We start from the raw sequence: 16,223 nt of genomic DNA on the forward strand, positions 1-16,223 counted from the left end.
TTGTCTTGCGATTATATGAGCTTCTGGCTCGGGCAATATGGGCAACCCTGCCCCACGCAAAGACATTAAACTTGATTACAGGAATTGCAGGAGACGAGACGCACTGCAGCATTTTGTACCCGCTGAACCTTATCTAATAAGTATTGTGGCAATTCACCCAACAAAGAAATGCGATTGTCCAGCTTAGATGTAATAAAAGCATGGCTAACGTTTCAGTATCTTTCTGTGAGTAAGACGTTTCTTGATTTTAGATAAATTGCGTATGTGAAAGAGAGCTACTTTAGAGATATTTTGAACTTGATGCTCGTGATTCATAACATCGTTAAACATTACTCCTATGTTTCTAGCTGACTCAGTTAAAACTACCCTGACACCAGCAATTTTGATGTGACATATTGGTGGTCGTGGGCGATGTTTGGCATGTATAACCAAAAACTCAGTGTTATCGCGATTGATCCTAAGCCCATTACATGCCATCCATGCATAGATCTCTTTAGCACAGGCCTCTATTTTCAACAGAGCAGCAGATTCATCATTAGGCATAAATGGCACATAAATTTGGCAATCATCGGCATACAGGTGGAACTTAAGGCCCTGTTTTCGAATTATGTCACCAAGGGGGGCCGTATATAAGCTGGAAAGGATTGGACCCAGTACTCATACTTGCGGCATAATAACCCAGAATGTTATTATATAACGGCAAGAAAAAAGGTAATTTGTAGCACCGTTGAGAAAGTTGAAAAACTTACGTTTCGGACCTTTGTCTTTCGTCGGAGTAAAAATGTGCGTGATATACGTACATTTTGCCGGGTCCTGTAGTCTGAATATTGTTTCTGGTTGTTAATAATTGTTGGTCAAAGAAAATGTAAACTGGGGGCATGGATGCTCGCCGAAAATGTTAACGCCCGCAAGAGAGACTTCTTTAGGTATCGCTGACCCAATAACTCGAAGGCTCTACAGTTTCGATGGAATAGCAACGGCATCTGCGTTAGTGGCAGCAACATCCTAATTCCATCAAAATGTATTTTAACTACAGGCCAGGGTTTGAGAACAGTGATTTCCTGGGACAGTTGCGAGCTGAAAGAAGAGTTGCAAACGAAATAGGTCTACACCTTCGTGCCAAATTCCTCAAAAATGTGGAAACGCTGTTACAGTCATTTCACCAAAGCGGCACATGTAATACACGCGATCTTAAGCCCACTAATGGCGATGCAATTGAAGTTATTAGAATGAAAATGAAGAACGAGGCACAGAAAGTGCTCCGTGTACTCGATGGTCGGGTTGAAGATGATTTCTCAGAGTCAGAATTCGAAAAGCCACACGATGAAGAGTTAGAAGACACAAGCGCCAGGTACCACGTGGGTTCAGACTCACCAAAACAGCCTGGCTCGAAAAAGACGTATCGATACAAATGTCCAGTAAGTAATACTGTTTGTTATCAGCATAATACAGATTAATGTCGTCTCCGTAAGTTAAAACCAAAAAATTAATAGATAAGTCATCAAAAAGCAGTCATGTAGGCAGTCGGGTTACCATGGTGATATTTAAAGCTACATCACTTCTGTTGACTTATAGTTCATCTCAAAGTTTGATTTTCTAGTGACATCATTTATGACTCGGTATATTATTTTGATTGCCATGCAAAGGGAATTGTTTGTTATTTTTGTGATTCATGGATGTGGAGTTCAGCATGTGGCTCCTATAAAAATATTTTGTATTTACCCAAAACTTTGTGTGTTTTATTCATTTTACAGCTTTGTAACGAAAACTACACACACATTGCGAACCATTTGAAGTTTTTTCACAAACTCAAAAAGGAAGATGTCTCAAAAATAAGACTTCAAGAAAAGAGCAAAAAAATCAGGTGAGATACATGTATATAGTTGTGTCAATAAATAGATATCAGTGTGCATTGATCATTCATATTTGAAAACTTTTAGTAATATTTCAAATTTGTTGATACAATGCATTGTTCTTAGTTGACTTATCTCTAAAAAATATTTATTTCATTATTAAAGATATTCATTTCCTAAATTTTGTGGTTTTAAAACACATACAACTTCCAAAATTCCATGTCTTCTACTTTTTTAAATAAAAGAACTTGGAAAAATGCTACTTTGCAAGCACTGTGACTGTACAGTGTGTGGTTCTTTCTGATGTAACATCCATGAGAATGTTATTGAATTTCTTACTTTTAATCTAAATTAGAAAAGTCCTAAGTAATCAGCAAGAGGAAAAAGTAATATCAAGATTATTACAGTAGCCCACTACTCATCAGAACAAAGACTGTGATTCGCCCAAGCAACAAAGAAAGGCAGATAGAACAATGACTACAAAAAAGAAGAGGCATTGTTCAACATTATCCTGCTTTTCGATGATTTTATTCTTTTTGCCCTATCACCAGCTTCATTGTAACAGTAGTGGGCGCCTCGATTATTACAATAGAAATCTAGTAAATGTTTTTTTTGGTATGTAATGTCCATGCTGCCTCATAATCACAAATAGTGAGTAAAATATTAAGCTGTTGTGAAAATGCAAATGTGGATGTTGTAAGGCCAATATGTTTTTTGTATATCCAAATTTATCTAAAACAGCCTATTCTTTGTAACAAGAAATCCCTTTTCACGAATCATATTATTCATCTTACATCTTCAGTAACAAACAGGTATTACAACCATTTTAAATTATTGTTTTCTCTTCTAGAGAAGCAAAGAGTGGAAATAAGAGGCCATTGCGACCTTGCCCAGTTAAGTCATGCAAGTGGGAAGGTTACCGAATGGATTATCATTTGCCACAGAAGCACAACATAAAGAAAGGGTCAAAAAGGTACAAGGCTCTTACCTCTCTATAATTTAACCAAAAATCAAAGACTGTACTGATAAGTCAGAGACTGCATACAAGTATACCCCAGGCTCATACCAAAAATGGAAATGAAATGTATGTTTTACAGTAAGAATCACAAAACCATGACCAGACAGAAATATTTCAGGAATGGTTGTATCGGTCCTTGGCCAATCACAGACAAACAACATTCCTGAAAAATGTATTTGATTTGCATTGTAATGATAATGATGAATAAATTCATAATACCATAATTAATGTACCTAAGTGCCAAGATCTATTTTATAGACTGACAAATTATTTCATTGTGTTGAAATATTCGAATATTGTTAAATTTTTGTTGTAGTGTACATGTTTTCAAAACCAAAAATAGACTCAAGTCAGATAGATTTTTAGGTTATTTTGATAACACATTGAGTTCATTTTCCACTGTTTCAGTGTATTTGTTTCAATAATAGGGATATTCTGCCGTCTTGTAAGTCTGAGTATATTATGTTTTTGTTGAAAGGAATGAAATTGTCTAGTTGTTCTTTAGTCATTGAAAGGAAATCTTTTTTACAGTTGTGAAAAGTTACTTTGAAATTCTCAAATTAATCATATATCAATGTAATAATATGAACTATCATAGTAAATTATTAATAATTTTACTGATTTTTGATTGCATGCACAATTACAAATACATTTATACAATAATTGTACGTCAGTAGAGCATTTTCACAAGTTCCATATTATTTATTACTTTAATATTGAACAACGAACAGTATCAACAAAATATAATAAATTGTTTTGCCCGTTACTACTGCAAAACTACGATTAATGCTGTATGCTAACATGAAAATAAGCTATGAAAATTTGTACATGCTTCCCAACTAGATTATGAGTAGTCTTATTAATATTTGCTGGTAAGATAAGAAACTTTCTTATTGCTGACAATGAGTTTAAAACATCCACAGGAATAACATTTGGCAAATTCTGTTGATCGTGGCACTGCAGTATTAATTTATCAAACTCAACAATTACATTTGATGTGCCAATTAAAAGACCAACATCTGAACTATTCCTTGTCCTTTGTTCTATTTATATTGTTAATGTTAAATGAGCTCTAATAAAAAGTCAAATACCAAAATGGAAAGCACTGTTTGAGTGAATGATACCAATAGTGGCCAATAATTAATTGTGCAGCTGTGATCAGTTTATCATCTCCAGCCTTGAAATGATTCGTTGTCTGCAACCTTTATTATCACTATCCTTTCTAACTATGCACATTTCACACAACTACAGACAGTAGTCAAGTCCTAAAGAAAACATTGCACACTATTGAGGCTGGATATGGCAAACCCAAAAGTGTAAATTGTGTTTTTAAGTAACCCGGGTATCAGAGGTCTGAGAGCTAGGAAAAGAGGAACCCCTTATCTCAATCTCATTCACAAGTACAGATGTATACTGACAAAGTGTTGGAAAAATATCAAAAATACTCCCAGACCAAAATATATCAATTAACAGCAAATTAAAAAATTACAAAAACAAATAAATAAATAAATATTGTTTTCAGCAATTAAATCTCACAATCAGGCATTCCTGTCAAATTAATCACAAAATGTATGAAAACCTTTTTTGTACAATATTTGTGTAAGTTGCAGTTTTGAATGTTATAGTAACTTCCTAAAAGATATAATACATAGAGGCTTACAATAGAAGCTTAGAAAGAAAAATGGAAAGGGTTTAAAAAATGCAAATTAAAGTCTTGTCTGTATAAAAGTAGGTGTTTCAGTGTTGTTATTTCCCTTACTCCAAAAGTGGAGATATCAATGAATCAATTTTTCTACAAATAACCAAATTTTGTTTAAAAAGTTAGAAATAAGTTAGCTACTGTAACAGTAGCTAGTTTTCAAAATAAGCAATAATAACCCTTTAAAAATTGTTTTGCAAATTGTGAGAAACTAGAATGTTTTACAACCATGTTTGCTTATTATGAAAGTGGTACTCACTCACTCCCAGGTAACCATGCAAAGATACCCTCTCCTAGCTCTGTTGCCCAGGGGTACCAGATTAGTAATTAAACTGAGATACAAGGAAAGAATGCTTACCAATATAAAACATGTTGATCTTGACATTTTTGGAAAATTTTATAATCTCAGAAGAGTACATGTAGAAGGAACTAAAATTGAAATTGTGTAAATTTGCCTTTAACTCAAACATTTAGTTCTCAAGCTTGATTTGTTTCATAAGAATTGATACGTAACTAGTACTGCAATTATAATCTCAAAATAAATAAATTTTAAACATCTTCAGGGTTGACTCGAGTTAATCTTCTTATGGCTTGCTCTATGGCAGTTTCGAACAATGCATCCAATTTGTATGTGCCATTTTGGGATGGCATTGCATAATACAAGTGGTAGAGGGGTGTGCCATTCTCGAGCTTGATGGCATTAAGCTTGGTGACACTGTTTGTCATGTCAGTGAGTAGTCGATATTCATTAGATGATGATGGAATCCTGTCTAGCCAGTGTCCTTTTAGTGCTTTGCCACTTGATGCTTTTAGAATAGTGCCCAGTTTCAGCGAGCACAAAAAAAGCCAAAACTTCTCATCCTCTCCTCCACTCAGCACAGGAAGAATAACACCACCATCATGCTCTGTGTCATGTTGAACATTGTGCCAAAGCCCTTTCCATGCAACTGTATCAAAATATGTGATGCCAAATGACTGTAGGATCCACATTTCATGATTACTGAATGTGAGATCTACAACCTCGGTTTCTTCTTCTTTTATGACACCACCACCACTAAGTGCACGCTTTGACACTCTGTCTCCAGCAATATGGGCTAAGAGGGATGCCAGTATTTGTTGAGTTGCTTCTGTTGGGATGAGCTCTTGTTCAATTGGAGTCTCAACAGCATCATCACTATTTCCTTGCAATGGGGCTGGTTTGAAGATGATGCTTTCTTTAGCCTCAAGAATTCTCCTCATTTGCATCCCGCCATACATGAAAGGCTTCCGAAAAGGCAAATCTTCAGGAAGTCCCTCAACCTCAAAACCACCCTTGAGGTATGGCACTCTTGAAGGTTTTCCAACCATTTGACCTAAAGGTAATGAGAAAACGAAGCCAACATATAATAGTTATGTGTGCATATGGGATTCATCATACAGGTGTTATTTTTGATGATTACAATACATTCTTCATGATCTTTTAATGGTAGCTAACATACATCATATTCATGATTCATACATGCACTTACAAACTCTCAAGATAATTTTAACCTAAAAACAAGCTTCTGTATATAATTCTGTTTCTACTGTGAATAGTCTATCAAAGAAAATATATGGGTAAGCAAATAAAAAGTTGAAGTTGAAAAACGAATTGATAACTACCAGTATTTGTGAACCTGTTCTTTTTTGCAATTTTAGCACTAAGATTTCGGAGAATGTAATAGTTTTCTAGGGCTGTTGAGACTTCCCAAAACTCGCCTATTTTGATTAAAATATTGTCTGGTGTATCCTTTTTTTTTAGAGCTTTTTTGTGATATATTTAGCATAGCTCCATAGATACCCCTGATAACAAGAATCTAAAGGCTTTCAATTAGCTGTACCAGTAAAAGCAACTATAGAATGATTAAGAAACCTGTATCACTGAGAACAGATAGTTTTATATAACGTTGGAGGAACTCTAATAATTATTCATTATGGCTTGCCCTTATAGGAAAATGGCAATATGACATCAATAACATTTTTGAGTAATTATGATATTAATGATAATGTAAAAGTTAAAATATACATTCTCAAACCATAACAAGATTGAGTATATTGGTGGTATTTAATGATGTTGGTCCCAAGACCCAAACAACAATATCTTTTACAACATCTATGAATAATAATGTAGCCTTTATAATAGTTAACTCGTGGGGTATACTCCATGTGGACTTGGGTTTGGGTGTTCAGCCAGAACCCTGAAATGGTCAACCTGAAAATCTTAAATTCTTATATCGTATTTATGACAAATAAAAAGGGTTATTGCTAAATAACTGCCAGAATAGAAATATTTTTACAATTTAACAATTGTAGGGTGGAGGCCACATATAATTCTTTTGGTAAAGGTTGAGATTTAAAAGTGCTTAATTTGTATATAAAGCTATACTCTGAATGTGACAGAAAAAAATTGGAAATGGATTTGAATAGTCAATACCCTATTATTTGACACAGAGCTTGAAACCATTACAACCTTTTGGATTCCAGCACAAACCTTTTCATTAATAATTATTAGTTAATTATCTGGGAGTGTGTACTGTCATATATTTTGCTATGATAGCCAATATATATATCTTATTAACCAAGTACGAGGGCCGTATTGGGAGAATATCAGCCCTCGGTCTTGACAGTACAGACCGAGCGCAGTGAGGTCCGTACAAAAAAGACCGAGGGCCGATATTCTTCCAGTGCGGTCCCGAGCAAGCTTGGTTAATAAGAGATTTATTATACGACTGAAGTTCAAAGGGACACAAGCGTGGTATCATTCGGGACAGTGCCCCGTCCAATACTTAGAGAATATTGGACCGGCAATAGAGCATTTTGATTGGTTGATTTTAGTTATTGGCCCTCTGACTGCCCGAGTCGTGTAATAAATGGGATTACACACTCCCAGAGAATTAACTAATAATTATTAATGAAGAGGTGTGTGCTGGAATCCAAAAAGTTGTAATCACAAAAACGTGCATGGAATCACACAAATGCATGCATACAATAATCATTGCAATCTTACTGTATTTTTGATTGAATAATGCTGTTATGTCTTTATATGTAACATCTTTGTTGTCTGCACCTGCAAATAGATAAACATAATTTACTAGATGTTACTAACTACTCCGAGGGGATATTCCAACTGGTTTAGGGAATATGGGTGTTCCACAGGATCCTGATACTATTACCCTTGTGACAAATAAAAATATTTTTTGATAATGACCTATCAGATCCGAAAGAGTTTAATTCTTGGGTGGTGGTCAATATCATTGAGGATAGTTGGTTATTTAGCATTGTAATGGTATATGAATACCCTGAATTACTTGACAGGAACTGTAGACAAAGTTGGAAATGTAGTTCAAAAGGATACTCTATTTATGACTCAAAGCTTAAGCTTGAAAAACCATACCCTGTCCAGCAGATCATTCCCGTATTCCGGAAGTCAGTATATGGCACAACCCCAAGCATCTTACACTTTACTCATGAAACTTTATTACATGTGACCTACATGGAGGTGTTAGATTTTGCAGAACTAAAACAATAGTGCAGAAATACTGCAAAAAATTAGTGAAAAGCTTACCACCAAAATGGCTTTTGAATTTAAACATCAACTCGGGATTCCTTGACAAAAAGTCTTGACCTGCAGGGGATCCAAAACCAAACAACTGTCCATCAGGATCTTTTTGTAGTACCGCAGTGCAACAGCCATATCCATCAAGAATGTTTACCTATATGAGACAGTTCAAAAGTTTCAAATGAACAGGCCAATATTTTTTCAGCATTATGAAATAATGATGGAGTTAACAAGAAGCTTATTTAAGCTGACAGGAAAGAATTTAACAACTCAATGATTAAGGATTTAATTCTGCGACTATTTTATTCTTTTTTCCTTCTTTCTTCCTCTTCTCCAGCTTTCTATACTTCAATCTTTGTTTTTTACCCTATTCATATGGATTTTTTTTCTCTTTGTTCGTTTTTTATGCAAAATTTATATGCTCAATTACTTACAGGATCTATCGATGTGGGGATTTGAAGATTTAACTTTTCACATTTGCCCCGACCCGTGTTGTTGAAGTATTTTGAGAACTGACTGAAATAAGTCAATGGAATCAATGTGGAATATAATATTTTGATTCTCGTCAAACGCCGAGGAATTGAAAATAATATAATATGACTCACCAGCTTAATTATTTGATCTCTTATCTTTTTGACGGTCCTTTCAATATCTTCGGGATTCAACTCGCCCGCTATATTCTGCGAACTCTTATATAAATTTTTTTCTTCAGCAGTGAGTTTCGCCCACTCTTTGGCAGCAAACGAATTTTTTTCTACCATAGAAAGGTTTCGACACTGATCTAGAATTTAAATACAAAGTGTGCATGAGCGTTTAGTTTAATTACTCTCTTGTTTAGCTCTAAACTATTATCCAATTACTAAAGAACGACAAAACCCCTACTCGATCAAGCATAGCTTGGATTAATTTCACATTGAAAAGAAACATAAAGTTTAAAACGGGTTTAACTTCTGTGTAGTTTGTTCGTAGTATTATATATGGCGTAGACGAATATTTCATAAACTTTTACCTTTGCTGAACAGCTCCCTACAAAAGTTATTGTATGACGTGGGAGCTCCTATGTAGGGGATGCTTTTTACGCTTTTTGCTGACGGTGCGGTATCTTGATCACTCGAAGTCGAACTTGCCGCTGCTTTTCTCTTCTTTCGTTCGCTTCCAATCCAATTCTAAATATTCAATACTAAATAAAGAACTAATAGTAAATCGAATCGGTTTTCATTGAATTCAAAAGTGTATAACTAATTTATTTAATAGTAAAAGCGCTTGGAAGATTTCACTACGGTGCGTGACATTCGCGGCAACCACCAGTAAAAGGGTCCGAAACACACGCCTTACCAGCGAGATCACAGAAAAGGATCCAAGCAACATTCCATATTTACGCTACTATCTAACATAAATATATGGAATCTATAAAAGCATTTTAACCAATGCAAGTCTTACCTTTACAGTTTCCTTAGTCACTTTAGCTTCTGCACTGGCCTGTTCAATGAGATCGTTGTGGGCTTGACCCTTTCCAGTCATGCCTTGGTCAAAATACCGAGACAAAATGGATCTTTGAACATCAGTTAACAGATTATTTTTCCTTGATGAAGCCATGATGAAACGATTGGCACAATACTTAAGTCACGATTGACTATGATCTAGATTAGCTATGGTCACGATCAAACGCTGGATAGAGGATATGCGATCTCTTGAGGACGATCAGCTCTTGTTGACATGCCAACAGATCGACCGAAATGAAATCTGGGAATGTTTGACAACGAGAATGCCAAGAATGTATTTTGAAGTGGGCTGAGCCCAGCAAGGGAAATTTCTTTCTTCGGGGTGAGCCCATTTCCTCCGAGTGAACCGGGTGACACTGGACTATGTCGAGTGTTTTTCCCCACACTTCTTTCGTAAGCCGCTTCCTACGTCCTTTACAACAGAAAACAGTCAAGGCTTCTCTGTTTGCTAAATAAAGAGGGTCTTACTGGATTCACCGGTTGCCGTAAAACGGCCAAAAAGTAGCCCTGACGCCTTCAAATTGACAAATTTTAACCAATGGTTGCAATAGTCACAATGGAATGATAATATCCGTTGGTCGTAAAAGGGCCAAAATTGTAACCGTTAGCCAAAAAGCCATCACCCCATTGAGACCCTCAATAATGTGTAATGGTCATTAATCAAAGATATATAGCGAAGAGTTTCAAGTGCAAAGAGGTAAAGATAACTTTTCCCACGTAAAAGGTCAAAGTGATGTGCTTATCCTTCGTCCCTGATATGTTTCCACCAACTCTTGGGGTATATCATTGACTTTAATATAACTCAACTTCAAAGATAGGACAGACCTCAAAAAAAAATTTAACCAACTTATAAGATTTGAGATAGCAACACAAGCTTTGCTTTATCTGATAGAACATACTTGATTTGAAGAAATAGTCACAATGGCTGATAAATCCTGGGGAGATGTTTCTAAGGAGCCCGTGCAAGATTCGCATGCCCATGAAAAGCCGCTTCAGACCCCTCGTCAAGAAACTGGAGTTCCACAGAGTCAAGGCTTCGATCGAGCCCTTCCAGGTCCACCACAACCATTGCAAGGTGAAATTTCATCAACGACAAAAAAGTTGGCCGAGATTATAGCAGCCCTGCTGGTAGCTATGCTTAACTTGCCGTGGGGATCCGTCACCACCGCCTGCACCATGACACACGCCGCGGTTCAATTTTTGCAGACACCACTTGAGGATGTCGACGAAATAGACAAAATGAAACCTGAAGTACAAGAAATTAAACATCAACTGAAGGGAATCCGCCCTAAAATAAGCGAATTGGTGGAGAAGGTAAATTGTCACTTTCAGGATACTTACAGCGTTGTATTACGTAGCTTAAAAAAAAGACTCTACCTGCTAGCATTTTATCCGTATTGTCTTGTGTTCTCAGTTTACATCAGCATATAAGAGATGTTTAGTTATGAGCAGATCATTGACTTTATTTATCCTGTAAACAAAATAATTTCGGAATTATCACCAATAGAACCAAATGGCATTTCAAGCTTCACGAAACCAGAGCAGGAATACACCTCACAATTGCTGCCACAACTGCTATCACAGCCATGATTGTAACTGATTCAACCCACTCCATGATCACCATGTGGTATTACCACCATAAACACCCCTTCTATCATTAGTACCATTACCTGACAACCAATGCCAACTATTATACATAACTGTCAACATCAGCAAAACTAACTCCTAAACAACCTCATCGAAAGCGCAATCGAGTGTTGCCATTTAACCACTAAACAATAAGATCGTGTGCTCGATATTTCTATCGAGTGATAGTTGATGAGGGAGAAGCCCATATAAACTACTAAGCATAGAAATGAGAGCAAACTGAGCGACTATATGGATATTTTGTACGTCAAAATCATTTTGCAGTTAAGCAGCTTCCCAAATCATCCGGCCGTCGACTTGGGAAAATGGGAACTGGATTTAATACTCACGAGAGACCATTTAGCCAAATGTGGAATAGACATTCATATTTCACAAGGTTTGGTGAGCAGACTGGTATCAGAAGCGCAAACTGTGGTCAAGACTTCACAAGTAATCACAGGAATTCTCACAAGCGCTGCGATTGGATGTAAGTCTATCTTTCGTTTGTTTGCAGAAACGTAATTATTAAGTTGTATCCGACATTGGCAGCTTTTCAAATCAGAAATAAAGAAATTACAGCATCAGAGCGGTTTTTTTCAACTTGAATACTTTCCCATAGGACCCCTCTTGAAATGAAACCTTTTTCGTGAGACAAATAATCCCCAATGCAAGGAAGGGAGTGCATAAATACCTATTACCATTGAATTCAAAGTCTGTCATGTAAGATGTAGTCCCCTTTGACGATTGGAAAGGGGCTGTCGGTAAATAGCCAACCAAAGTGATGCATTATGATTCAAACAGTGTCGCGTGACCCGGTCGACCTTACTGACTAAAAAGAAACTAGAAGAGTATAGCGAACGTTCCATTCCACATCTTGAACGACTACATCTTTTTCATCATTGTTACAGTATGATTCACTAGACAAAAAACCGCTAAAATCCTACAAACTCGATTACTTTATTAAATGACATGTAATATTCTTATCATACAGAAGCGATTCCAATGGACAGTACAGTAACTATCCTCTACAAATTACATCTTCGCTAACCACTGCACAAAGTCAGAGTTTTCTCCAAAGTTCCTTGAAATTAACAATCTTCCACAGCAGTTCTCCCTCTCAGTATAGCTTTCCAAACAGTCGGTCACTCCCAACATCAGTAACCAGTTACTACCACACGACCGAGTCCTTATATATATTTTCACAGTAGTCCAGAACATTCCAGAAGCCTACAATACAACTATTTTATTTGATACTATTACATCATAAAAAACAACGCCTTACAGAATTTTCAAGGAAAATCCATAGAAAGTCATGCATGCTAATCAGTATAACTAGGCATTCTAGAAATTTCTAGACACTTTTTACCACAGTCGCTATCCATAGCAATCATTTTCCTTTTTTTTCCCATGCTTCTTTTTTCTTTCTGTAGATTGGTATTACTGCGCTTACGTTCAAGACACAAGCACACATAATACCCCAGCTGAATCTTCCATGTCAGAAATTTGGAAATTTTGTCCTTTTATTCTATTTTCCATTTTCTTCATGCGCAAGGTTTATGTGTATTACAACAACGCCGCTCAGATAGTGCGTGAAGGCAAACGAATCAAACGCGAGTTGGAAGAATCCAGGCGTTGTTATATGAAGAGCAAAGTTACCTTGGAGGAGACCTTACCTTCTTTAAAAGAGGTCGTAGATAGATATGATGGAGGGTGCTTCTTAAAAAAGATTAAGAGTGAATGATTTGATTTACAAATAACCCCAAGAAGCTGATTTAGCTAGGGTACAAGACATTTTGATCTTCAGTTGTGTATTTCACTTAGACAAACTGTTTCTATATTACTCGATATATATTTTCATACTGTAGAAACAAGGTGCAGAGGACTTGCAACATTGCATTTTTAAATTTCTTATTGATTGATGTATTTGTCTCAAAGTTCTTTTCATTACCTTAAATTCTAAATCAAAACTTTCAACCGGTTGAGATCGTAAGGTTAAATGTAGATGAAAAATGTTGGACAATACAGATCGCTAACGATAAGATTACTTTTGCATGTTGTCCAAGCATCTTTATCCTATGGGTGTTGGGAAACAAAGAGAAGTGTGTATTAAAAGGATCTGAGTGAAGTTTTCAATCTGCCTCGTTGCTGTCAATCCAACATGGATTTTCTGTTTTCGGCATTCAGAGAGTCAGGAGAGACTGTTTCCTGAATAAAATCTAGAGAGCTTGACATCTTATCAATTCTGTTAGTAATGTGCTGTAACGGAAAACAAAAAGCTACTTTCTCTAAGACGAGCTATTGTTGCGAAGGAGAACATGCCATATGGTAGGCATACTTCGTTTGAGAACAGTTGAAAACGAAAAAGATTTAGGTTAAAGAAGTGTCTGTTATACGGCTGAAAAGGGTCGACGAACAGCTGGTGCAGATATCAAACTGACGAAAGTACAGTGAACATCTATCGACAGGGAAGAAAGATCGACCGAGCAGTGTTAAAGGGTCAAACAAGATGATTTTATATAAAGCGTTCAGAAATTGCATTTTTCACGGTGAATATTTATTTGCAGAGTACTGAGGTTCGTCCAAAAATGCTATTGACCATGACTTGCGAAAATTCAGGCTGTTCAGGCAATCATCATCCGACCGATCACACTTACACATAAAATCTTACTTGCACGTGCACGTGCAGTCGGTTTTTGTCCTCACCAGTAAAGGGGATTTTCAGTAAATATCTTAATATTTTCTTGAAGCAAAAACAAAATTGTAGGGAAAACATGTCACCTTTTCCCTCTTGGAGAACAGTTTAGGTAATTTTAGTGGAGAATTTCTGAGGGGTTCGTTCATTTTAAACGCACGGCGAAAAATAGAGCTTAAAACCAAGCAACCGGTCAGTTACACTGCATTTGAAATAAAAAATCTAATAAAGTTGGAAAATTAAAATTTTGTCTTAATTTCATGCGTTCAAAGTGTTCTCTTCGTCTCCTTTAAAGCAAAGGCCTCAACAAATTAAAACTGGTCTGGAATCTCGCCATGGGTGGTGCCATTTTACAGGAAGGGAAGATGTAAGGTTTTCTATGGGTTTACAGGCAAATATGAAATAGATTTTTGACCAATCAGAACGTTCGTTGTGTCTAAGTTATGTAATGACATATTTTATCCTATAACCCGTCCGGACTCGCTCGTGCAACTCCATAGAAAACCATAATGAAAGCTGAAGTGTGCAGGGCCGGACCAGTTGTCCTGAGCAGGTCTGGAAAAAGCCCTCCGGCCCTGCTGCCCTCACCTCGTTTTGTTGAAAAAAGTTAAAGGAAAACAGAAATGGGGAAAAAAGTCGCGTTACTCAAGGAATTGGGAGTTTCTTTTTCTAACTTGAAAAAATAGAGGAAAAGGTTTAATTGCAGGATTTTTGTGCTCGTGTTGCTGTGTGTGCCCGTTTAATGCGTCCTATGTAGGTTGAAATTGTCTACACTTGGTGGTCATATGCAAGTGATGGGCTCCTGTCATATGATAACATGTATCCCCATCGACGTGACTTTAAAATGCAAAACTTTGCGCGCTTACCTTTTCTGTTGGCTATCAGTGCATTGTGATTGTGTGGAATGAAATAAAACCGTTACAGTTTATTTTTTAAGAAAGTGCTACAATCAGTGAAATAAATTCCAAATTCACTCTAGGGTTTTCTTGGAAAATGTACGCCTAATGGTTTAAGGATTTCACGACTTACGGTACATTCGGAGACGGAAGGATACATTGTACCCTGGAAGTATTAAATTTACTCCATGTAGTATTTGCTAGTTGCCCTTTAGCACGTATTGAATCAATATGTAAAAAATTAGTTTAAAAATAAACTTGATTGATTCATAAATCACAACCTTTTCGATCACAACAAGATATTTCTGGAAAAGTATTCCACCATCATTACTGCCTTGTCACGGTAGCTGAGCTTGTACACTGTGATCATGTTTCATTTTTCTTGAAATCTCCTTAAAAAAATGCGTCAAAACAGTTCACAGAATGCTGCCTAAAAACTTTGAGAATTTCCAGGGGTTTGAATAAAAACCGGTTACCAGGGGTCTTCCACCAGCTATAAAGTACCAAAAGACCTTGTCGCCGTTTGATGAGCCTGCGAGCAGGTTCTCGTGTTTGGGTTTCGCCTTATGGCCCTCTTTCCGGGCACAGATGCTTATTACCCTATCGGCAGCCGCTTATGGAAACAGTTGTTGAAACTCCTACGTTTCTGCAAACTACTGAACAAAGTAGAGCTTCAAAAAAGTGCGAAAATATGAGGATGCTTCTTTGCCAAAGCTTTTGGTCTTGCGTTATAGCATGCCGAGAGGTATCGATCTTCAATTGAAATTAATACTTGTTAAGAATTAGCTAGAACCATGTAATTCAGTTTTGAAATAAGTGCGCCAATCTTAGAGGGAAAAAATAAAACGGAATTTGAAACATAAACGCTGAATGCTGAAGTTTAAGACGCAAAAATACGGTTAAATCACTAAAATGTATATTGTTGCTAATTTTCTTGGGGTATCACGAGCAACGTTCTAGTTCCTGTTGGCTTTTAATTGCGAATTCACGTTTTAATTTCAGAGAAAGTTCCATAAAACCTGATGTTTGGCAGTACTTAAAGTTCTCTTCATTACATGTATGGTTGGCCAACTTAAGACTAACGAGAGTGGACAGTTTGGGTCGCGTGACAGGCTCACGTGACCGACGATAGACAAAACAACCAGCAAGGCACCTTTCATTTTAATTTGAAAGCGGAAATAAAAGTTAGGTTTTCAATCCTGGCTTTCACATCTTTCCTATTTTTTTACAGTTCATTCTGTGCAATCAAAAAAGGTAAGTAAACTTTACAAAACTCTTTAATAATTATTCCTTGCATGGGTCAGTGCCGATGGAACTTACCAACCACTCGCTCAATGTAACAAAAGTCTCTCTTCTCCCA

General features: G+C 36.6%; 3 protein-coding genes across 4 annotated transcripts; 2 read left to right on the plus strand and 1 right to left on the minus strand.

The window, feature by feature from the left end:
* The first annotated feature begins 612 nt into the window (after positions 1-612).
* Positions 613-3,973, plus strand: LOC148735002 (uncharacterized). Of its 2 annotated transcripts, XM_088754342.1 has the most exons (4): positions 613-711; positions 1,037-1,418; positions 1,755-1,864; positions 2,704-3,973. In XM_088754342.1, exons 2-4 carry the CDS (start codon positions 1,230-1,232, stop codon positions 2,849-2,851), a joined length of 447 nt encoding a protein of 148 aa, XP_088610468.1. In that variant the 5' UTR covers positions 613-711; positions 1,037-1,229; the 3' UTR covers positions 2,852-3,973. The 2 variants fall into 2 exon arrangements, with proteins under 2 accessions (XP_088610468.1, XP_088610466.1); XM_088754340.1 differs by lacking the exon at positions 613-711 and having other exon boundaries at positions 953-1,418.
* On the minus strand, positions 3,553-9,999 carry LOC148735003 (uncharacterized). The gene is made up of 6 exons (XM_088754338.1): positions 9,588-9,999; positions 9,157-9,313; positions 8,753-8,928; positions 8,154-8,301; positions 7,596-7,655; positions 3,553-5,922 (listed from the first exon to the last, which is right to left on the minus strand). The coding sequence occupies exons 1-6, from the start codon at positions 9,741-9,743 to the stop codon at positions 5,120-5,122; spliced, it is 1,500 nt and encodes a 499-aa protein (XP_088610464.1). The 5' UTR covers positions 9,744-9,999; the 3' UTR covers positions 3,553-5,119.
* A 462-nt stretch (positions 10,000-10,461) lies between these two features.
* LOC111332882 (uncharacterized) lies at positions 10,462-14,228 on the plus strand. Its single transcript, XM_088754339.1, has 3 exons — positions 10,462-10,963; positions 11,561-11,762; positions 12,706-14,228. Exons 1-3 carry the CDS (start codon positions 10,571-10,573, stop codon positions 13,014-13,016), a joined length of 906 nt encoding a protein of 301 aa, XP_088610465.1. The 5' UTR covers positions 10,462-10,570; the 3' UTR covers positions 13,017-14,228.
* The last annotated feature ends 1,995 nt before the right edge of the window (positions 14,229-16,223 follow it).

The sequence above is a fragment of the Stylophora pistillata genome, chromosome 3, assembly GCF_964205215.1.
Source record: "Stylophora pistillata chromosome 3, jaStyPist1.2, whole genome shotgun sequence".
Classification (NCBI taxonomy): Eukaryota; Metazoa; Cnidaria; class Anthozoa; order Scleractinia; family Pocilloporidae; genus Stylophora; species Stylophora pistillata.